This window comes from Pezoporus occidentalis, unplaced genomic scaffold (assembly GCF_034315485.1).
Source record: "Pezoporus occidentalis ecotype Australia unplaced genomic scaffold, CSIRO_AGI_Poc_V1 ctg1, whole genome shotgun sequence".
NCBI lineage: Eukaryota > Metazoa > Chordata > Aves > Psittaciformes > Psittacidae > Pezoporus > Pezoporus occidentalis.
Genome location: NW_026912778.1, coordinates 16,834,737 through 16,855,982, shown reverse-complemented (window position 1 = coordinate 16,855,982; position 21,246 = coordinate 16,834,737). Strand labels below are relative to the sequence as shown.

The following is a 21,246-nucleotide window of genomic DNA, read 5'->3' as shown; positions in this document are numbered from 1 at the left end:
CTAGCAATGGACACCTCTGGACAGCTTAGTAGCCTGTGTGACTCACTGAAGTTTGTAACAACAACACTGTTTTGCTCACAAAAAGAAATGACAGATAAAATACACACTTTCCGAGGACATAAATGGAAGAAGGAGAAGTAAAAAAGTCAAATCTTCCTTGAAGATGGCACAAGACCACTTAATGGCCCACCTGAAAACCTAAGTAGGAGATAGTGACAGAAAAAGGAGGGCATCCTGCTGTATTTACAAATGCGATAGAGATGATCTTAAATTTGAAACTGGGCTTGGTCCAAGAATTGATTCACCAAAACTTCCAGCCAAGTGTTGCCAGCTTATCTTCAACCACCTTCTTTCTACCCTCGTCCCTTCTGAACCAGTCAACTGGACTTTCAGATATCCCTAGCACTTTCCTTGATACAACTAACAAAATGGATATGCAAATCAAAAACACCTGAAAGCAGCATTCCAATCTACTCATCTTAGAAAGTGTGTCCAGAACTGCTGATTTCCTTCATTTCCCTTTCTCCTCCTTCCTCAGAACTCCTTTCCTGTCTCCTCTCCTGCCGATTTCAGCAGAACACGGAGCTCCCAGTGGCCTGCAGACATTTGGGGGTGTTTGGGGAGAAGACATGTGTCCTCTTCTACAGTTCTCTTACTCTCCTTCCCTCTCAGGATGATGAGGACACATTCAGAAGACATCAGAAAGCAAAAGCTTGATCTGTGGGGCCTCCCATAACTGTCAGAGTTTCTGCCACACAGCCAGGCAGAGAAAGAGTAAAGCTGCGTGTCAGGCACATGGCTTGCAGGGAAAATGTGGGCAAGCACACGCACACCTCAGAGTAATGAGCAGCCTTTCACAGCCCAGAAAATACCAGAATTTATTTTCCTTGCACCAGAAATACAGAAACAGGATGGGATCAAGTTTCTTATTGCTGCACAGGGGTCCCATGCTGCCAGTGTCACACATGATGCAGTTTTTCACCAGGTGGCCACTGCAGGAGGGCTCAGCTACACCAAATGGAATTCAAAGCTTTGCTTTCAAATGTAATTCACTCTTTATTTCCAGGAGGAAAAAGGCAAAAAAGTAGTAGCAAGGAAAATACTCTTACCATCTGACACAGCTGGTCTTAGTAAAGAGAGTAAGAGGCAACTTTCATGCTAGAAAAACTCTCTGACATTTAATATTAGGGCCATAAAAAACTCAGAAAATACCCTAGGTGTTGGGAAAACCAGTGTGCAATCAGCCAAGGTCTTCTGATACACTCAAACCTAAGCACAGAGCAGAACAAAAGCATTTCCCTTCTCTCCAGCCAGTGTTGCCTCATATCACAGCTACGGTGGAAGGAGCCTTTCAGCTAAACACAGTAATCAGGACCAGAACAGGCTACTAGAATTTTTCCTTCCCAGCAAAAGCAGCAATTGATAAGCAGCACAATTTCCAGCTTCCCTACAGAGAGCTAAGATGTTCTATAGCAGGATGAACAAGGTATGAATGCTGTGAAGATGCAGATCTGTTCTAGAAAGTCATTAAGAAACACGTGTCATTGGACAATGCGACACCTGGGTGTGGGCTTCAGGTTTTCTGCATTTATGCTCAGTAAGAAGTTTTTATTTTGGTGACTGTAGTGCCCTCCTTTCCTTGATTCTAATTTTTCTCTGTTTATCATTTATAAGACTGCTTTGAATTTTGTTTCACCCTTTGAAGTTCAAATACAAAGTTAACAACTGAGTATGATTCACGTGCAAGATAAATACACAATTCACAAAATAAATAACCAAGTTCCATAAACATCAGCAAATTACAGCTACACTCCAACAGAAAAAGAAGTCAGAAATCTGTTTTACCATCGGCTCTTAAATGTTTCTACGTAGCACTATATTGGGCGCATGTTTGTCAGACATTTAGGCTGACATCAGTAAGCATCAGTTTATTGCAGCCTTCACTGGATACCATCAGTAGAGGACACAGAAGGGTGGCTGATCTAATCATTCACACAAAGCAGCAAAGGTTGTAGACAGAACAAAGCTAAATTTCAAAATCATTTGATTAATCAAAATAAAAAGTCATTTTTGAGGCATATGTACTAGAAAAACTGGGGGCTTCTTTATGTTATTATGCTGAATACTCACACACAATACCAGTGAAAGCTTAAACAAGATTTTATTATCCTGTTAAAAGATACCTCCTTCAGACAAATTTGTAATAACCTTCTCACAGCTGCTCCTTTTCCACTTCTTTAAAGCATTTTACAGCATTACTGTTGCAGTAATCTAGTATTTCTGATTAATAATCTACTAAATGCATGCTCTAGCTATTTGTAAAGACCATACAATACAGGAAACATTCTAGTTAAGAGCTCATGAGTTGGCTGAACATCTAATTTTTCTACAATATCTTGGCAGTTTACTCTGGAGTTCCAGATAAAAGCGTATTACTTTTATCCCATGAGGACTTTTCCTAATGAAAAGTTCGGCATAAAATAATCTTAGAGTGCATAAAATGCAAAAAATTATTACAGCATAGAGCAATACTAGTTTTTATAAGCCTAAGATACCAATTCCTACATTTCACTATGTATGGTATACAGTGGGAATGAGGCTCTGCAAAAAAAACTATTGAAAGTCATTAGGCCATAATCTGTATCTCTGATACGCTTAAGAATTCAGGTTTAAAGAGTGCCCAGACGTGGTTTTTGGCTTAAACTCTCTTGAGCCAGGCAGCCTTACTTCACATAAACCTCACAACCTGTGTAATGTAACCACTACCTGTATAATGTAATCATATGCCAGATCTGCACAACTTCCATCAGATCAGCTGCCATTTACAATGCCTGCTTTCAGGACAAAAATCCTGCTGACGTTTCAAGAATACCCAGACTCTTGTGCTTGCAATAAAGATAAGCACCACTGGTTACCATTTGCATACCTTTAAATCCCTCCTTCATAGAACTCCATTGCTTCACCACTGATTTCAATCTGTTTAAGGTTGTGGTATTTAAAATAAAATAACTGCCTCTCACTTACATACCAGAAAGACCCTATAACAGCCAGGATGCTCACCTGAAATCTGTTGACAAAGATGGGGATGACCCAAGGATGGGGTGAGTTTTCCCCAAGAGGGTGAAGTGCAAGAAAAGTTGCTGGCATAATCTTTCACACTGCCGCTTTGCAGGGAAGGATATGTCACACTACTCACCGATGCTCATTTTAATAGGTAAATTTTCTCTGCTCGCAGCCTCCACAAGGTGTCTCCTAGCCTCCATCACAGCTTCCTTTTGTTTGAGATTCATGAAGGACTCCCAGAGAGCTTTAGCAGCTGGATCACTATAAGAAAATGACAGGGTTACACTAAACATTGCTTGAATAATGGAGTAAGCTTAAGACAACATTTATATTTTAAGATGAGTGCTCCTACTTAGTAACTCCTCTGAGGTGGGCAGGATACAAGCAAAAATAGTAATATAAAAGCTTGCTTTTCTTAGCGAAATACTTGCTACAGTTTCAAAGAATAAAATCTAGGATTTTTTGCTACCAATTAGAAAGCATTATAATTGATATATAATAAAGCAGGGTATCAGCCTGAAAGTAACCACTACTGTTCAAACACTGGAATATCTGAAACAGTCCAAACTTCTTCTGTTACCAAAAGCTATGGAAAGGATGGGCTATAACTTCCCCATGAAAATTTAAATCCCAAAGCTAATACTACTATCCAGTTGAGAGTGGCCCATAGGATACAGACTTGGGGGTGTTGGTTAAGGAGAAGCTCAACATGACCTAGCAATGTGTGTTTGCTGCCCAAAGAGACAACCGTATGCTGGGCTGCATCAAAAGGAGTGTGGTCAGCACACTGAGGGAAGTGATTTTCCCCCTCTGCTCCTTTCTCTTGAGACCCCACCTGGAGGACTTCATCCAGCTCTGAGGGCACTAAAACAAAAGGAACATGGAGCTGTTGGAGTGAGTCCAGAGGAGAGCCATGAGGATGATCAGAGGCTGCAGCATCTCTTCTATGAAGACAGGCTGAGAGAGTTGGGGCTGTTCAGCCTGGAGAAGAGAAGGCTCTGGGGAGACCTTAGAGCAGTACCTAAAGGGGGCTTACAACAAAGCCAGAGAGCAATTTTTTATAAGCGCAGATACAGATAGGACAAGGGAATGGCTTTAAACTGGCAGAGGGTAGGTTCAGATTAGATACTGTGAGGGTGGTGAGACACTGAACAGGTTGCCCAGAGAAGTTGTGCAACACTTTGAGGGACAGTGCATCAAGGCCAGGTTGAATGCGACTTTGAGCAACCTGGTCTAGTGGAAGGTGTCCCTGCCCATGGCAGGGTGGTGAAGGGGGCTCGAAACTAGATGATCTTTAACATCCCTCCCAACCCAAACCATTTTGTGGCTGTGATTCCAACGCCGAAGGCTGTTGATATGATTTGATGAACTACCATCACTTTGGGCTTCAAGGATTCTCCTTATATGAAAAGAATAATCCACTGCAGAATATAACTGTCCTTATAGTTTCCGTATTTACAGATTCTGTTTTTATTGTTGCTGTTGCTAAGCTTAAATCAGGAATTTGTGTGGCTCATCTGCAGTCAGCTCCCCGCCAGTCTTCTCTCTCCTCCAGGACACTGCATTTGTTGCTGCTGACAATGCATTCTGTGTTTGAGAAAAGTGGGGTAGAAGTGGGGAAGGGAGAAAAATTCTCGCCTGGGGCTAAAGCCACACATTGGGATTAATTGTGTTGGGCTTTGGGTTTGGCTGATTTTTTTTTTCCTTTACTTTTCCTTTCTTAAAGAAAAACCTTCCCTTTGTTTTTTCCTCAGGGGACAGTTAACTCCTAAATACATTTTTATGTCATTTACAACATGCTTATAAACATGCCAAAACAAGCTTTGTTTCACAGAAAATAAAAAAGCCCAACAATACATTTGATACCTGTTACAGAGCAGCTGTGCTTATGCTCTACTGCAACAGGAGGGCTGTATTTAGCAATCTGTGCTATCTCCCAAACCAGGTAAGAGGATGGACAAGCTCCACTGCTGTCATCCCAGGAACCACATCCTGTGTGTCAAGGCTTGTGTGGGTGGAAGGACTGTGGGAAGAAGGCTGAATTACTCTTCTTCTGAACTAACCACAGACAAATAGGAAGAGCAAATTTCATCCTATTGCCATGCGTTAGGAGAGGAAACAATCAGATGACCTGACACAATCTTTCCATTTCTCTTTTACATAATGCAACTCAATCAGTGACAGAGGCAGAAGGCAGAGCATCCCTAAGCAGACAGGGCATCTACAGCAGCTCCCTCTACACCATCACAAAGAGTGATCTGAGCACTGGTGCTGTGAGCTGTTCACACGCAGCAGCTCCAAGGGGATCCCTCACAAGAAAAAGCACACCTATTTATATTGTGCAATAATGCAAGAAATAAGAAAGAGATTTCCAAAGTAACTAGATGGTTCAACATAATCCTCCTTAAGGAATGGAACCCTGGGTAAGCTATTTTTACAGGCTATCTACTCAATTATTATGATTCCATCCTACCCACCCGGCATCACTTTTAAATGCAGCCTATTGATCCTGCTCACACCACATTCACAGGGAATGTCTCAATGACATTTACAATCATGCCCAAGGTGTGGATTGCAAGATGCCACTGCTCTGCCTGCTGACTAATCCCTTCCTGAACATGCAGTTTCAAATACAAATCTATACAGATCAGCAATCAAGCCTAAACTGGCAGGAAGCTGGTTTTAAAAAGACTTTTTTACTTCTATTTCAAAGAAAAATGCCTGTTTCTAAGATTTTAAGCTGTTCTTCATTTTCCCTGTGTTCTTCCATCACTAAATTCAAGCAGAGAGTCTCACATAAACACAGGCACCAAGAGCTAACACTGTAAAGCAGTGAAAAACAAACAACATAAGGAAGCTAAAATAAATCTCCCAAATCTTGCACAGGTTTGTGTAGTCTCACCTTTGTTACTCCTATACTTCATAAAGATATTTAGCAAATAGCAAAGCATGGAAAATTCATCCCAAAAGCATCTACAGACCTCAGTAAAAGTCAGAATGTACACGATAAGGTTGCACCATTTTTCTAACTGTTGTCCTTGCTTGCTGCTCTCCCTTTCCACACCATGTGTTGACCACCTCCGTCAATTTAGGCTGCAAAGTCTTTGAAAGCAACATACACTGTATTTGTATAATCACTACTGCAAGTCCCTGTTTCAGCCCCCTCTTTACTTGCTACTCGTTTAAACCAAAACCATCAAAAATAAGACTAATTAAAAAACCAAACAGAAAAGTAAGAATAAGTCACACTAATGGAAGAAAAAATAAACTCAAAAACATGGCAGGGGGGAGGTTTGTTTTTTTGGCTTGTAAACTCTTTTTTCCTCCTTTTGCCACAGTAGGTTTTCTTTAATCTCAAGGACCTAAATTTGCACTACCCCAGAGCACTACTTTAACACACCAAAAATAGTAAGAAGCAAACCAACTGTGGTACAGCCTAAAAGTAGATGGGGGTCAACCACACTCCTGTATGCTTGGATCTCTGTAACCCACCGAGTTTCTGAAGACATTTTTTTCTTCCCATTGCTTTGCAGAATAGTCGGTGCTTTAGGTAATGTACATAGAGCAATATCTAAACAGGATGAGTTCAATATATACTAATAGCTCACATACACAGCCAACTGACTAGGTCAACCCACAGAAAGCAACATTTCCTATGCTCAGCTCTTTTTTTATATAATAGGGGAAAAGCAACAAAAGTACTTGTATGTTTTCTGCTGAAAACACTTTTCCCACTCCCTCTCTATTACACTTGCAGAGAACGGCTTTTGCTTTGAACAACTGCCCATTCTTTAACTTCATCAATGACAAGTCAGGAATGGCTGCTGGAAATAAGTCAGTGGGACACAGTACAGGGCTCTGGTGCTACCTCTTGCCTGACCTGAGAAGTTACCACAGTATTTTCCTTTCAGAGATTCCTAACGCTTGGAAAAAAAAATTATCTTATCTTCCCCTTTTGGTGAGACATTTGTCTGTGACTGCCTTCCAGCTCTTGTCATGGTGCCTTTCCCCTCCTCTTTTTCCCATCTGCAGTTCCTCTGCTTTGGTCTAAATGCCCTAATCCAATGACGCTGGTGCTGTAATCAGTGATTCGTATGGGATCCTGTACCCCAATTCACATTTCTCCTTCTTCTTGCATTCCTTGACTTCCCAAGGATTGTTTATTGATTTTACACATTATCTAGTGAACCACTGCACTCTGAAAGTAGTTCTATGAATCTAAGGACATTTAAAAAAATTAAATTATGCATTACATGACCTTTAAAGATATTGCTGGAATCATGTTATTCTGCAAGAAAAAAAAATAATTCTTTACAGTTACACTACAATAAAATCAGGAGCTTTAAAACACCCTTCAAAACAAATGTCACAACAATAGGTAAATATTACAGTGCACATGTCTCTGCATATCTATTGCAAAATGTTTTGCAGGGCACAGCAAGCCTGACAAAGAGAAAAGAACACTTTGAATCAACCATCCATCTCAGAAACAGAATAAAAACAAGCGTAACAGTTATCTGGTAGACAAATTAGAAGTTTATTAAACAAAAACATTATGTTATGTCCAGAGATAAAGCTTTGAAAAGCCCTGTTAGATACAGCTATTTGATATACATAAGGCACGGTTTTTGACAGACATCTGATAATTGCAAATTTTTTCCCTTTCCTTCACACATAAATGTTACATGTTTTTTATAAATGAGCCATTCTTTGTTCCAAAACCAGTTAGAATTCAACTGCATATACTTTGGACTTTAAAATAACAATGAAGAGTTCATACAAGAAGAGGAGAAAATTTAGACACTTAAAAGATGCAGCTTCCCTACTTCTGGTATTTGCATTCCAGTTTTCAAAGCTGAATCATGAAGACATAGGGGAAAATGACCAAATCATCAGGCCTATAATCCATATAAATCCTAAAATGAGACATCGGATGGCAAAAGTGCCAGGAAAGAGATGCTGATGAGAAGCAGGTCAGAAAGAGTGGGATGCTCTGTGCTGACCAAAGACAGCTGTAGGCAGTTCAAGGCAGCTCTGATTTGCAGCGTCCAAAGGCTTGTTTTAATTAAAGACAGAAGAGCGGAAAATAAAAATCAAGACTAGAACAAGCTAGCTGTGAAGTGGCTAACGAGCTGGCTTCCCAAATTTACAATGCCCAAAGGAAAGACTGCTCAATGAAATCTAATGTTCACTGGTAGCAAGATGCCAGGGCAAAAAACCCAAAGCCTTAAGCAGAAATAAGGGTGCAGTCTGGTAAGCAGCTCTTTTGGTGGTGTGCTAGCTTCAGCAACACTCACTGTGGGGGAGCTTGCTCTAACTCCCATGGCACCCCTTTCAGCTATGGAAACATGCTCCGTGTGGGACTATGCATTGAGTCAGGCAGGAAAAAAGTTGGCAATTCTTAAACACAGCTCAGACCCTTAAACTCATTTGCTTGATATAGACATCTACAGGTTGATAATCAAATGCCTAATCTTGCATCAACAAGAACAAACTCTCAGAGTAGATGCAAACCTAAACGCAAACACAGAAACCTGGAGACACTTATTACCCCTTGGGGGGGGTGGGGGGGGGGGGGGGTGGGGGACCAATTTACAACATCACAATTTTAGACTTGGCTAAAATGATACATCTCTTGCTTCACACCACCAGTACAGAAAGATATTTGCTTCCCTTATTGCTCCAGATCTTGTCTAGTACTGTTAAATTACTAAAATCTGGTCTTCCAAGTCACTAATGCAAGAGCAAAAGTTCAAGAAGCAATAAGCCCATACTAGAAAATACATCTACTCAACAACTAAATGTTCCTTCCCCATTTACAATTACATTTTCAGATCTACCAACCAGCCGTTCTTAACGTCCTTCATATTTATAATATTAGTTTGGCAATGTATTTCTTCAATCAGCATGTATAATTAAGCAAATGAAAATAAGTCAAACACGCTTGTCCAAGCAATATAGCATAATTACCAAAATTATGCCACAAAATCAGCCACATCTGTAGTCTCTGGCAAGTAAATTATTTTAATGTGATCTAATTTCCAGTCAAGGAGGATAGAATTGACATGTACATTCTCTGTTACTGGATTTTTGCCCAGACTGCTTTTTCTTTCAGTTACATGCAACCCTTGCTGTGTCCCCAGGCTTACTGAAAAAGAGAGTCTCTCCCATTATTTTTCAAAGGCCAAATTGGAAAGTCAGTATCTACACTCAGATTCTTTCCCTAGACCTTCTATAGCTCTAATCAAGAAAGAAAAAGATGACTTTGTACAGTTGCGTTTTGCTTTTAAACTGCTTGGGGTCAGGTGAAAGCACATCCTAGATCAGAAACAGCAAATAACCAGGTGGAGGACATCATACAAGCAACATGTTAAGGAAGGCAAAGTAAGCAAATGTGGTTATTCCTACATCTGGCAAAGGACATGGGATTTCAAAGAGCAACTCACTGACATAAGCTCTGAATAAGTGACAGAAAACAACAGCGAGTGGGCTTCAAAAATTAACCAGCTGAAATGACAGCATTTCAGCATAATAAAGTAGTAGTGTTATAGAGTTAAAAAAAAAAAAAAGAAGGAAAACTGTGATAGTCCCAACATAAGACATATATCAGCAAAACTTTCACCCTATGTCTATACAGCTTTACAGCTAAACTGTGCCTGTATATTTTCACAAGAGGGAGGGAGGAGGGGAAAAATTCAGTAAAGATTAAATTACAGTTTATTAATACCACAAAGCTGCCCAAAACTGAGCAACTGCTAAAAATAAGTAAGTGTGCTGCCAACATATCCTTTGCAATAACACACATTTGTTTAAAGACAACTCAACATCCACACTAAGTGCACAGCACTTAAAAAACAACACTAGGATTCTTAGAAGAACATTACTACGAAGGACAAATCCATTGCTGGCAATATGTCATTGGAATAGTGATAAACCAAAGAGAAGCACAAGCCTGCGATAAGACACAACAATTTGGCTACAAGCCTGGAGCAAGGGGCACGTATCAAGAGACGTCCTTTCCCCTGCACCAATTGCCCTGCTGTTTCGGAGACAGTGGAGGCTGCACCAAAGCTACGCCAGCTATACTGCACACTCCTGGGGACACGTGCCAGCTGGATAACCCGGGGGGGGGGGAACAGCGACAGCCAAGACTCTGACTGCACCCCACTCCATGCACAACACCCCCACTGGGTAGAAGCAACAGCTCCCCTGCACAGCCTCTGCTTTTTGCTGCAGGGATGCTGTGGAGAATGCTGTATGGATAAGAAGAGCTGACCTCTGCACTGCTGCACTGCCTGGACACAGCTGGCCTTAGAGAAAAGAGCTGTTCTTCATTTCAGTCTTCAGAGAGGAACCAAATGGCTCCAATTTATCAAAATCTTCTATACAGAAACAGCTATCAGTATTTCCAGGACTTCAGTCTCCAATATTGCTGCATATTTGTGCACTTCCCCAGCACATGCACTTGATGGGCCAGCCAACGTATGTTCAACTGAAGATGCACCAATACTTCTTCAAAGGAAAAAAAACCCACACCAAAACCCCAAAATGCTTGTTTTCAGATAAATGTAAATTGCACATCCCCAGATGGGACTAACACTTCTTATTTCTAAAAGTAAAATGATAACCTTTTGAAGTTTTAAAATGTCTCTTAGCAGCAGACTGTAATTCTGCTGTTGGACATTTTATGTGGTGGGCAAATCTGCTCAGCCTAATTAAATGTGCCTCATAGCAGATACCTGAACTACTTTCCTGCCCATCCTAACCTTAGGGGAAAAAAAAAAAAAAAGGGTAAACAGAAAGCTGATGTCACCTTGGCACTGTAGATCCAGAAAACTGCAGGAGAATCGGATATACCATCCTCACCTTAGATGAGTAAAAATACTACAGCAGTTCATCTTATTGTCACATCCTCACTTAGATGTGTGTTAAAACCCCAACACATGGAGGGGATGTTAATATTAGAACATGTAAATGGTACTTTTTAAAAAAACAAAGAACCCCCAAAAAAGTCTGAGACCCACATTAAAGAACATAAATGTGTTCCTGAACAATTTAACGGTTATTTCCCAGTTTCACTGCAAGCCCTCAAGCCACTCAGCGGGTGTAATCTGCTCTAGACTCAACTTTGGCTGTGTACTTTGGCACAAAGTCAAAACACAGAGGTTATTGTTTGATTTATATGCCAAGAGCCTCTTAGATAAAGGGCTAATGGCAGGCTGATAGCTTCAGCCTTTGCATGTGGTGTTTATACAGACCCTTCTTTCCTCTCCCTCCTTTCTGTGTATACTCCAGGAAGGCTGTGTCACATCAAGATCAAGTTAATTAATTAACTATACTAGCATCATTTGATTGATAAAACGATTCACTAAGCTCATGGGGAGTGCTGTTAAAACACCAACTTTTCTGATTCAACAAGGCACAGAGTTTTGAGATTTGCATTTTTTTTTTTTTACACTGCAAACAGCAATTTTAAAGCAATAATCACATTACAAGAACTGATGGAAGAAACTATGAGGAATTAATCCGTCAAGTAAGTGACTGAAATGTTCATAAGATATTTCAGTACTTCATGAGATACTTGAGCAAAAAATAAATCAAGTCCTGCAACAGGGAGGGTCACATCAGAGAATTTTCTACATTGTTAGTTCTGTAAACTACTGAAATTTCCCCAAAAGAAAACCAGAGGCTATTTCTAGAGTCTATGTGATAACTTTGCTATTTACTACTTCCAAACTAGGAGTATTTTCTAGTATATAAATGCTTCGTACTGTTTAAAATACTCCTATATTGGAATAAAGTCTTACATGACAAACTCATTTATTAGATGTTTGCATTAGATGTTTGCAAATTTTATTATCAAATTATACAATTAAATTGATTCTCTGCAAGACACAAGCAGCACAAATTTTAATTGGAAAAATCTCATTCTAAAGATACAGAAAATAAAATCATTAAAACTAGACTAGATTCTTAACAGCTTTTTGCCACCAATTTATTTTAAAACACTTAAACAGCAGACAGATAAAGCAGAAGCTGTCAAGCATTTTAAAATCAGATCTGAGGTAATATTCAATGTGTTGCAAACCAGCTTGCAGCCAGCAAAGCTAAAGCATATGAGCAAAAACAGCAGCTGATGATCAGCCGCAAAGTTTTACAATAGATTCTTCTCTGGACTTCATGAAATATTTGTAAGTAATCAATGTTAGGAGTATCACATTTTTATCAGGAGTTTATTGGTCAGTCCACTGTATATTGCTCAATATACAGGTATAAATACTGCAAATGTATATTATTAATTGGACTAATATAATAGACCTGTTCATAAAAAGACATCATGCGTCATGATTATGGAAAAAATTCCGTAATATTTTGCCTCCTCTCCCATTTTCACCTTAGCATGGATTCTCCTGCACCAGTAATACTGATTTATCATGCAGGATCACTTTGCAAGCCAAACTGGGAAGCAGAGAACTTGTTTTGCCTAGTCCTTAGCAGCCAGCAGGAACTGCCAGGCAGCTCCACAGGACAGAGCCCAAGTTTTCCTTCATTACCGGTTTCACATACAGCTGACTCAACATAGCCATAAACCAAACAGGCAGAACACAGTGGCTGCTCTTTGAAAGGTCCAGCTCACAAGCAAAGGGTATGCATCAGGAGAAACTTGGTTAAAACACAGCAATAACAGAGGGAACAGTTATTATATGCAAGTTATTATATCCAAGCTATATATATTTAGCTTCATAAAGGCATACCTACAGGTATCAATGCTTCAGAGCAATGCTGTATACCTGATCAAATTAAATTTTGCAATCATTTTCATATGCAGGGTGATAAAACAGGCTGTCAGTTACCATTAGGAGAGAAAAAAATTATTCAACAGATAGGACCAATGACTAAGACCAACAGGAATAGGAAAGCATTCTTTGAATTTGTTACTGAGCATCATGTGAGGGGAAGTCTTGGTTCATCTTACAATGAAGCATATGAAGTATGGTAAAAGTTTTTCATGGACATATAAGCAAAAGTCTAAAAAAAATAGTGAGAATACACAAAATCACAAGCTCGTTTCAGACAGACAAGAACTGTGACAAAATTATCCCAAAACAGCTTTTAAACCAACATAATTTTAAGTTTCAAAACCACTATGTTTTATATAAACTATTGCGTTCCAATAAAACCATGACCACTATACTCTAAACCAGGAAGAAATATGCTCCCTGTTATCAGTAGAGCATGGGAGAACTTAAAAACAAACAATTCAGAAGGTTCTTATAAACAAATCCAACACGGCAACCCCAAACTGCCCCACAACTGCTGTTTACCTATAGCTCTTTGCTTGGGGCTGAATTCCTTTTCCCTCCTTCACAGATAACGCACCGTAAATCAGACTCTTAAAATCTGACATATTTTTGGTCCACGGGTGAACTGAATTACAGTAAAATTTACGAATTAATTAGCAAAAGGTTGGCAAGGATTCAGCTCACATCAGGAATTGATTTAAAAGAGGGAAAAAAATCCTCCAAAGAAAAGTGAATGGCAACACAGCATTCAATGTTTTGCCTTTTTTTTTTTTTAATAAAAAATAAAGAGAAACTTGTCTTTCCTAGCTCATTCATATATCTACTTTACAGATGGTCATCCTTACAAAATCAAAAATGTACAAAAGTCTAATGACTGTGGTCAACCACCATCTGAAGCAGGTTCGTCACTTGCCAAACCCACCGTCTTTAGTTTTATCAAACATTTCCTCAGTACAAGCATCATGTAAACTTGCAAGGACAAGCATCCTAACCACAGTCGTGTTTCAAGCTGATCTAAATATAGATGTATTTATACATACATATGCTGTGATACACACGCAAGAAGGTTTTTGGCCTCAGAAAGCCAAAAAGTTTAACATCTACACTTCAGCATCCATGACACAGAACAACTTTACTTGCTAATAATCACATACATGAGACAATGCAGCTGCTCATGGAATGATGTTATTGAAAAGTAATGCAACTCCACTCATTGCTGCTTCCAGAATCAAAGAGTAATAGTGTAAACCAATGACACCAGTATGCATTAAACCAAAATACAAAAACAACTCAAGATAGCAGAAAAATAATCTGTGGATTGTATTTTACCATAACAAAAATTGGCACAAATGCACACATGCACACGCAGATTATCTGAAAAGAAAAACTAATTTATAAATACTCTTACTCTATACCTGTAATAGGAATTTCTGTATCAGCTTAATATTAGAATAGTTGCCTAGTGAAAAAAATCTTAAAAAGAGCTTTTTGCAATAGAATTTACTATATATATATATTTGAACTGGTACTGTCACATTCAAAAATCTTTCAGAGAAAGAGCATTTCTACATCGTTTCATCCGATTACAGACCGTCAACACAGCATTTTCCTGTATTAAAAGCAAAACTATACAGTCCAATGAATAACTTGGGGAGCTACAAGTTCTCATCACCTTTGTGTTCTGCTTATTTTAGCTATTCCCAAGATCATGAATATCCACTTGAACCTGTAAACTTCAAGGTCAACCAAAGGTGAAACATACGGAAGCAATATAATATGGGAGTATTCAACTGCATTATATGCTGTGAAACATGAAGGCAGTTTCCTTAAACTACACTCTTTTTTTTTTAATTCTTTCTTAGTAATAGAAGAGATAAGAAGATAAACTCCATATTGAACCAAAACTTAATTTGGAGGATTGACAGAATGACTAGTAATTCCTTTTATAGAGTAATCTTAAAATTTACTAACTATGGCTTTGTAGAAAACACTACCTAATCAGAACAAAATTAGTAGAAAAATATTCATCAAACATTCCACAGATGGTGTAAATATATAACAAAAAAATTGTAATATTGTATAAATACCTTACTGCTGCCACAAGCGGCATAAACCCCATAACCTAAATCTTCATTGTTTGCTGTTGTTAACCTACAGCAGAGGTGTGTTACATTACATGTATAAGCTGCTGATCAGCAGCACTGAGAGCACATGAAAGCCTTACAAATACCTCAGGATCAAGAAGGGTCTACTTGGGACCAAACATCAACCAAAATCTCTGCAACTCCTGGCCTTACATCTCACATGGTTATCCCTCTGCAGATGACCCATGCCGACACTATCAAAGCTCTACGTGCAAATAAACCAGGTTTTATTTTGTATTTGTGACATCAGAGGTAAAATACATATATCTAAATTGTTGTCCCCTACATGTGCTGTGGCATCCAAATGCAGTACATCAAAATCTGTAAAATAAACTAAGCAAGCAGAAGAGGCTGACATTGCAGGGAGAAAGTCCTTGGATCAGGACTCTCCATCTTCTCCAAACCACCCTGTGAAAAAGAGAACTGGCGCTTAATTCCCTAACACCTTGTCTGCAAAATACAAAATTATTAGAACTCTGAATGCATTACTGACCAATATACCAAAGTTCCTCTAAACAAGTAAGGCTGCTCCTGCTGAACTACTGGAAGAAGCAACACCACAAGCATGAATGGCAAAGGACCAGGCTCTCCCTAAATACATTACTGAAGCCAGCTCTATCCACAGTCTACAAAACAGACTACCAGTGATGTTTCACACCATTAGATGACTACTGTGCAGACTGCAACATGTTTTCTTCTGTAATGACGGGAGATGTTACCCTGAGGCAAGTCTCATGGAAACAAAGGCACATACAGGAAAGTAAGGGGTGTAGGAAAAGGAATCCACACAGAACTGTTGTTTCACACCAGGCTGAAGCATGGGTGAGAGGGAAGCATCAGTCATGCAAACAGCCCTGAAACAGAAGCCATGCCTGGCAATTGCACCAAGAAATAGATCATCATCTCTGCCTGAAGTCCTTTTATGACAGTTACTTATCAGCTTCAAGATCCTCTGAAGTCTGTAATTTTGCATGACTATTATCCTAGAACCAAATGCCTCTGGTTGACTTCAAATATATTAATTTCAGTGTGTCTCTTTTAAACTTGGATTATCTCAAAAGCTTTGCTAGAAGTCAAGTGTACCAATAAACCAGGGATTTTATTAATCTTTTTTAAGGCTTCTTCTTTTTGATCTACAGCAATTGTACTTACCAAACAGGGTTTTAACCCTTTCTGCTGACACCCTAAGCAGAGGGAGCTGGCAGATTACTGAGAGAGGAGAGCAAGCAAGATGCATCTTACACAGTTAGAGCTGGTTTTGACAGAAGCTGACTGATGTTTAAATTTTACTGACCCTTGAAGTATTAAATCCCACTAAACTCTATCTTGTACACATACCAGATTTTGAACGTGTTCTGTGCAAAGAGAAAAGCAGATCAACTATCAACTGTGCAGAGAGTCCCAGTTCCAAGATGTGGCCAGCACGCCTCAAACCATTTTAACTCTCTCCTTCCTCTAACTCCTATCTGTTACTTTATTTAACAACACATAATACAGTGTTATCATTTTTATCCATTAACAAGCTGGGAGTGTTCCCTCCTTTTTGCAATAGCATCACACGAGCCACCTCTGCAGAAGAGCCTTTATTACAGGCCACAGAAGATTTAGCTACTCTAAAGCTTTCCCATTATTCAAACAGGAGGATTAAAGGAGCTGTTAAACATGTATGCTGGCCCTGGAGCACTCAGTGGATAGCTATGCATCACACTTGGACTTGCAGAAACAAGTCTCGGTTCCAAATACAGGGTAGCGCTGTCACTTCTTGCCAGGTATTCAGGACTAAGCTCCCCTGCATTGACTCAGCATGGGACCAGGTCTAGGAATGCTCCTTCCTTTTCTTGTCGTGCTCCTGCCCCCTCCCCTCTCTCCCCTGCCACCCCAGTAATACATTCTTTGAAGTCTTCAAAGATTTCTCAAAGGGGCTCCTGCAGAAAGGGGAGATGCAAAGCCTGCAATAGCATGTGAAGTCATTGCCAAGCACAGGGTTTGTTGCTGTTGTTTGGGTTTAAAAAAAAAAAAAAAAGAAAAAACCCAAAACAAAACAAAACAGAACAAACAAAAACCAAAACAAACCAACCAACCAAACAAATAAAACAAACAAAAAGAACAACCCAGTTACTCCAGCTTTCCACCACCATTCAAAAGCAGAAGCAACACCTGATCTTTAAATCCCAGAGCAACAATTAAAGGCAGGCTGATCCAAATAACAAACCAAACACTGCTGGAAACAAACCAGCTGACCATCCAGATGAACACTAGAGCTGGTTTCCTTCCTTCAAGACAAACAAAAGAAAAATCACTGAAAATCATGGAAAAGTGAACTTCTTTCCGCTGGAAGCAGAATTGCTTATTGTGACCTGACCTACCCTGTTCTCCAATTAACAGATGTGGATATACAGTACTTCACAAGGCAAAGGGAGGGCTTGATGCTGATAGGCTTCCCAGGTATGTCAGAGCCCTTTTGGTCACTGTAATAAAGCAGACCTTAATCATTTCAGCATTACCCCAAAATTCACTTTTTCTCTTCTAACAGTAGCCAAACCCTGCAGGAGCAAAGGAAAAAAGTGCATGCAAATAATTTCTTAAACTTTGTAATATTCATAACCATCATTTAGCCCTGAGTTTCAACTGGCTGCCTTTTAGTCCAATGAAATGCTTCTGTAAAATGTTTCATTCCTACAAGCTGCAGGACAGCTTACACAGAATACCAGACCAAGTTACTGTATGAATCAAGTTAATTGAAAGCTTCTGGGTAGGATTTTGTACACTACAAGGTATATCAAAATCCTTGCCAAACTGCTCTTTTAAAATATGTATATTAAAGAATTACTTGTCAGGGACTTTAACTTATTTCTTGGACAAAGCAAATGAATTATGCTAAAAATAAAGTCTGATCCTTACAACATACATATTGCTTTGGAATACTACATGTAACATAATAGGTTACTTTAGAGCATTCTGTTCTGTGCTTTAAAGCTATTGCATAAGGTTACTTTAATAAAAATTATTTCAATGAAAGGAGTTAGTAATGAGGTGCTGACAATTGAATCTACATTCAGGGATTGCACTGGACTGCCAAGTTCACTTTTACAGATGCACTGGTTAGTTATCCAATAGATGTCCTCAAGGCATGTAAAACCAATATATTTTGGGTTACATTTGGCAGCGGAGATAGATGAGACAAGTGAAAACATCTACCAAGAACACATCTGAAGTGTGCTTTTCTTATTAGAGAAATGTAAAAAAATAAACCCAGATACCATGGAATGCCAGGAATTCCCTCTCCTCAATGTTTTTGATTTACAAGGCCACTATTTGGTAGTCTCCTTTGACCTCCCACCCTGATTTGCTGGCCTAAAGCCTTAAGTTACTGATGCAACCTCTTGACTAGGCCATTTTAAGGGCTTACGTAGAAGAATATGTCTTCATCACAGAAAGACAGACGATACTTTCCGTAACTGACTTGATTACCACAAAAATCATTGCTTATTAACTCTTATGGCATAGTCGAGTTAAAACAGTCAAAGATACTCTCTTTATGAGTTGAGAACGAGTGTTCAAACAGAGAGCTGGAGACCCAAAATAAATAGTAAAAAGTAACCTGAAGCAGACCTGATATCTTAAAGACATGTTGTTTGAACATGCAGGGCCGTATTCCCAGCTAGTATGTTCATCATCCTGGTTAGCACGATCTAAGCAAACTTTGATCAACTTGAGGGCTTAGCCCTGCATACCTTCCTTATTCCCCTTTCTTACTTCAAAGTAGCATATTTGTCATAGCTTTGATGCAAACCTAGAGCCCCTAGCTTCTTCAGATCTCATGCAAACCTAATATGGCCAATTCTAGCTTTCAAAACCAAACCAACAGCTATTCAGAAAGAATAAAGTTCCGATCTCAGGCTTTCATTTTTATAATCATTTCCATGCTCTGGTTGATCTGTCATAGAGAATGAGATAAGGACTTCTGTCTACACTGCATATATACCCCATGTTCTGGGTATCTTCTCACAGCACCTCCCTGATGCACTTCTGCCTACCACAGAATGAGTAAGGGGAGCAGAATTTTGTCCTAATCCAAAATCTCTAGATTTTTGGTGACTTTTTATATTTATTCAATATTAATGCTGCATCCTCTTCCTAAAAAGGGCTTGAATAAGAAGTCCGTTTGGTGCGGCCTAGTTCCCTTCCTCCATATTCCCTCACTACCACCAAACCAAGTGTTTCATTGATGGTATTTTCTGACTTGTGCAAAGTGTGTTTGAGGCCACGGCATATTCCCATGTCACTAATAAGAACTGCAGCTTTGTCTATCAAGGTTAATTTCCTTCTCCTAAGGGGGAGCTGGAGCTCAAGCATCCACGTGCATCTTACACATTCAGCATGTGCTCTGCGGCTGTTTCCAGTATTTAAAAATGGTTCAATATGGATTTCTTTTCCTGGCTGCTTATTTAAATAAGTAGTATAGTCATGGAGAGATTTAGGTAAGGTCATAAAACTCTTCTCTCCCACAGCGAATGGGAATCTTTTCCAGTTGAACACCATTTTAGAAAATACATTCACGATCTATAGAAATGAAGTGGTATGTGGTGTAGCACAGTCATCCAGAACCTGCAGGAGCACCACTTCTGGGATGCAGTTCATCAGGGTACAAAAACTGGCTTGGTTTGGTCGATTTTCCCTACCATTTTTGAAACTGTGAGCAGCTGTAAAGCAGCAAAACTCATTTCTGCATCTCACTGCTACAATTCAGGAAAACAAGATGTGCAAAGAGAGGTGAGCAGTGAAGTGAGGCATTATGAATTAGAATCCAAAGATCTGCCATCTAAATAACACAGAGAATGCTAACTATTATTTATCCATGCTAAATAACAGAAGAGGCAGGTAGATTTCTGGATCAATTATAAAAAAAGCAGAATCAACTGTTCTGCAAGTATTTAGCTGTACAAAAATAAAAAAGTATTTCTCCATACACAGATTCTGCCTACTTTCCAGAGTAAAAGCATCTTTAAGCTCTGCCAGGTAATGAGCTGACTTCACATAAATTTTAGCCTGTGTAAGCTTTGATTCCCATTTCATATTAAATTTGGAATCATGAAAGAATCCAAATCATATAGTCAAAACTTGCAACCAAACCTGTTGCCAACAGATAATACTGTTTCCTTCCCAAAACATTGATCTGTCATCCAAAAGAGCAGCTGTCATTTGTTCTTCTCATCAGCCTATCAATGGCACATTTTTCTGCATTCTAAGATACAGCAGGCTTACTGTGTAGTATGAAAATGATAAACTAGAACACCCCTCCAGGTCAATTAGTCACCCTGTTCTGACACCGCGGCTGAACAGCAAACAAGTAATTCCGTAGTGTGTAGTAAGGCCAACGCGTATCACTGCATTTTAAAAGCTGATTGTTGAGGTCATTCAGGAGGCAAACTTGAAGGCAGTCGACCAAGCAGAGTGAGAGCTACTCTTAGAAAAATCTCACAACATCAACCAAAGCAACAGCTACTGGGAGATTGTACTATAACACAAGAAAGATCTGAGCTCTCTTTGGAGATTCATAAAGTCTGCTTAAACAGACACACAGTTTATGCTGCTATTAAACTCTGAACGCATCTGCAGGAAACCAGCTCACTGCGGCGACACCAAGAGAAATGCAGTTTACAAACTCACACGGGGAAAAAAGAAACTTGCAAAATTCACAAACAAAAACATTAACGTAACAAGAAAAGCATTTTTAGGTCAGTTTTAGAAGAAACGCTTCAGACAGCCAAAAATACAGGGCCCCAAAGCTCTTCCTTTTATGTCCCGACTGCAAACAGTGGCTACTCTTTCCAACAGTTAATCAGACAGGTTTGTCCTTTACATCTTGCAAGGAATGTACCTGCAGAACTGAGAGCAATTCTAACAAGGGAGCAGTCAGAAGATAAACTAGTTGAGGGACTGTACTCCCTGAATGTTCCTACAAACACTAAATTACCATGCTGTGCTAACCAGCTGAAGGTACAAGTACTCAGAGACTCGGATGGCTGGACAACATTGGGGTAATGCTCAAATTTATTGTGTCTTTCCATGGGCAAAGGAAAAAGTCAGAAACTTGGGACTTGCTGACAGTACTCATACAGAGATTGTATTGAAAATAATATAAATACAAAAGAACAAAAAATGTGTCTTCAAAAAATTAAGCATGGAGGGTTCTGGATTTTGCTATTTTCAATCAGTAGGTTCTACAGGTGATG

General features: G+C 39.4%; 1 protein-coding gene across 1 annotated transcript in view; it reads right to left on the bottom strand.

Moving 5' to 3' along the window:
• The window catches only part of SCFD2 (sec1 family domain containing 2), a 192,054-nt gene that overhangs the window by 153,997 nt on the left and 16,811 nt on the right, over positions 1-21,246 (bottom strand). Inside the window, exon 3 of the mRNA XM_062607120.1 lies at positions 3,197-3,324. Coding sequence (XP_062463104.1) covers positions 3,197-3,324 — 128 coding nt within the window. The remainder of the gene's footprint in view (positions 1-3,196; positions 3,325-21,246) is intronic.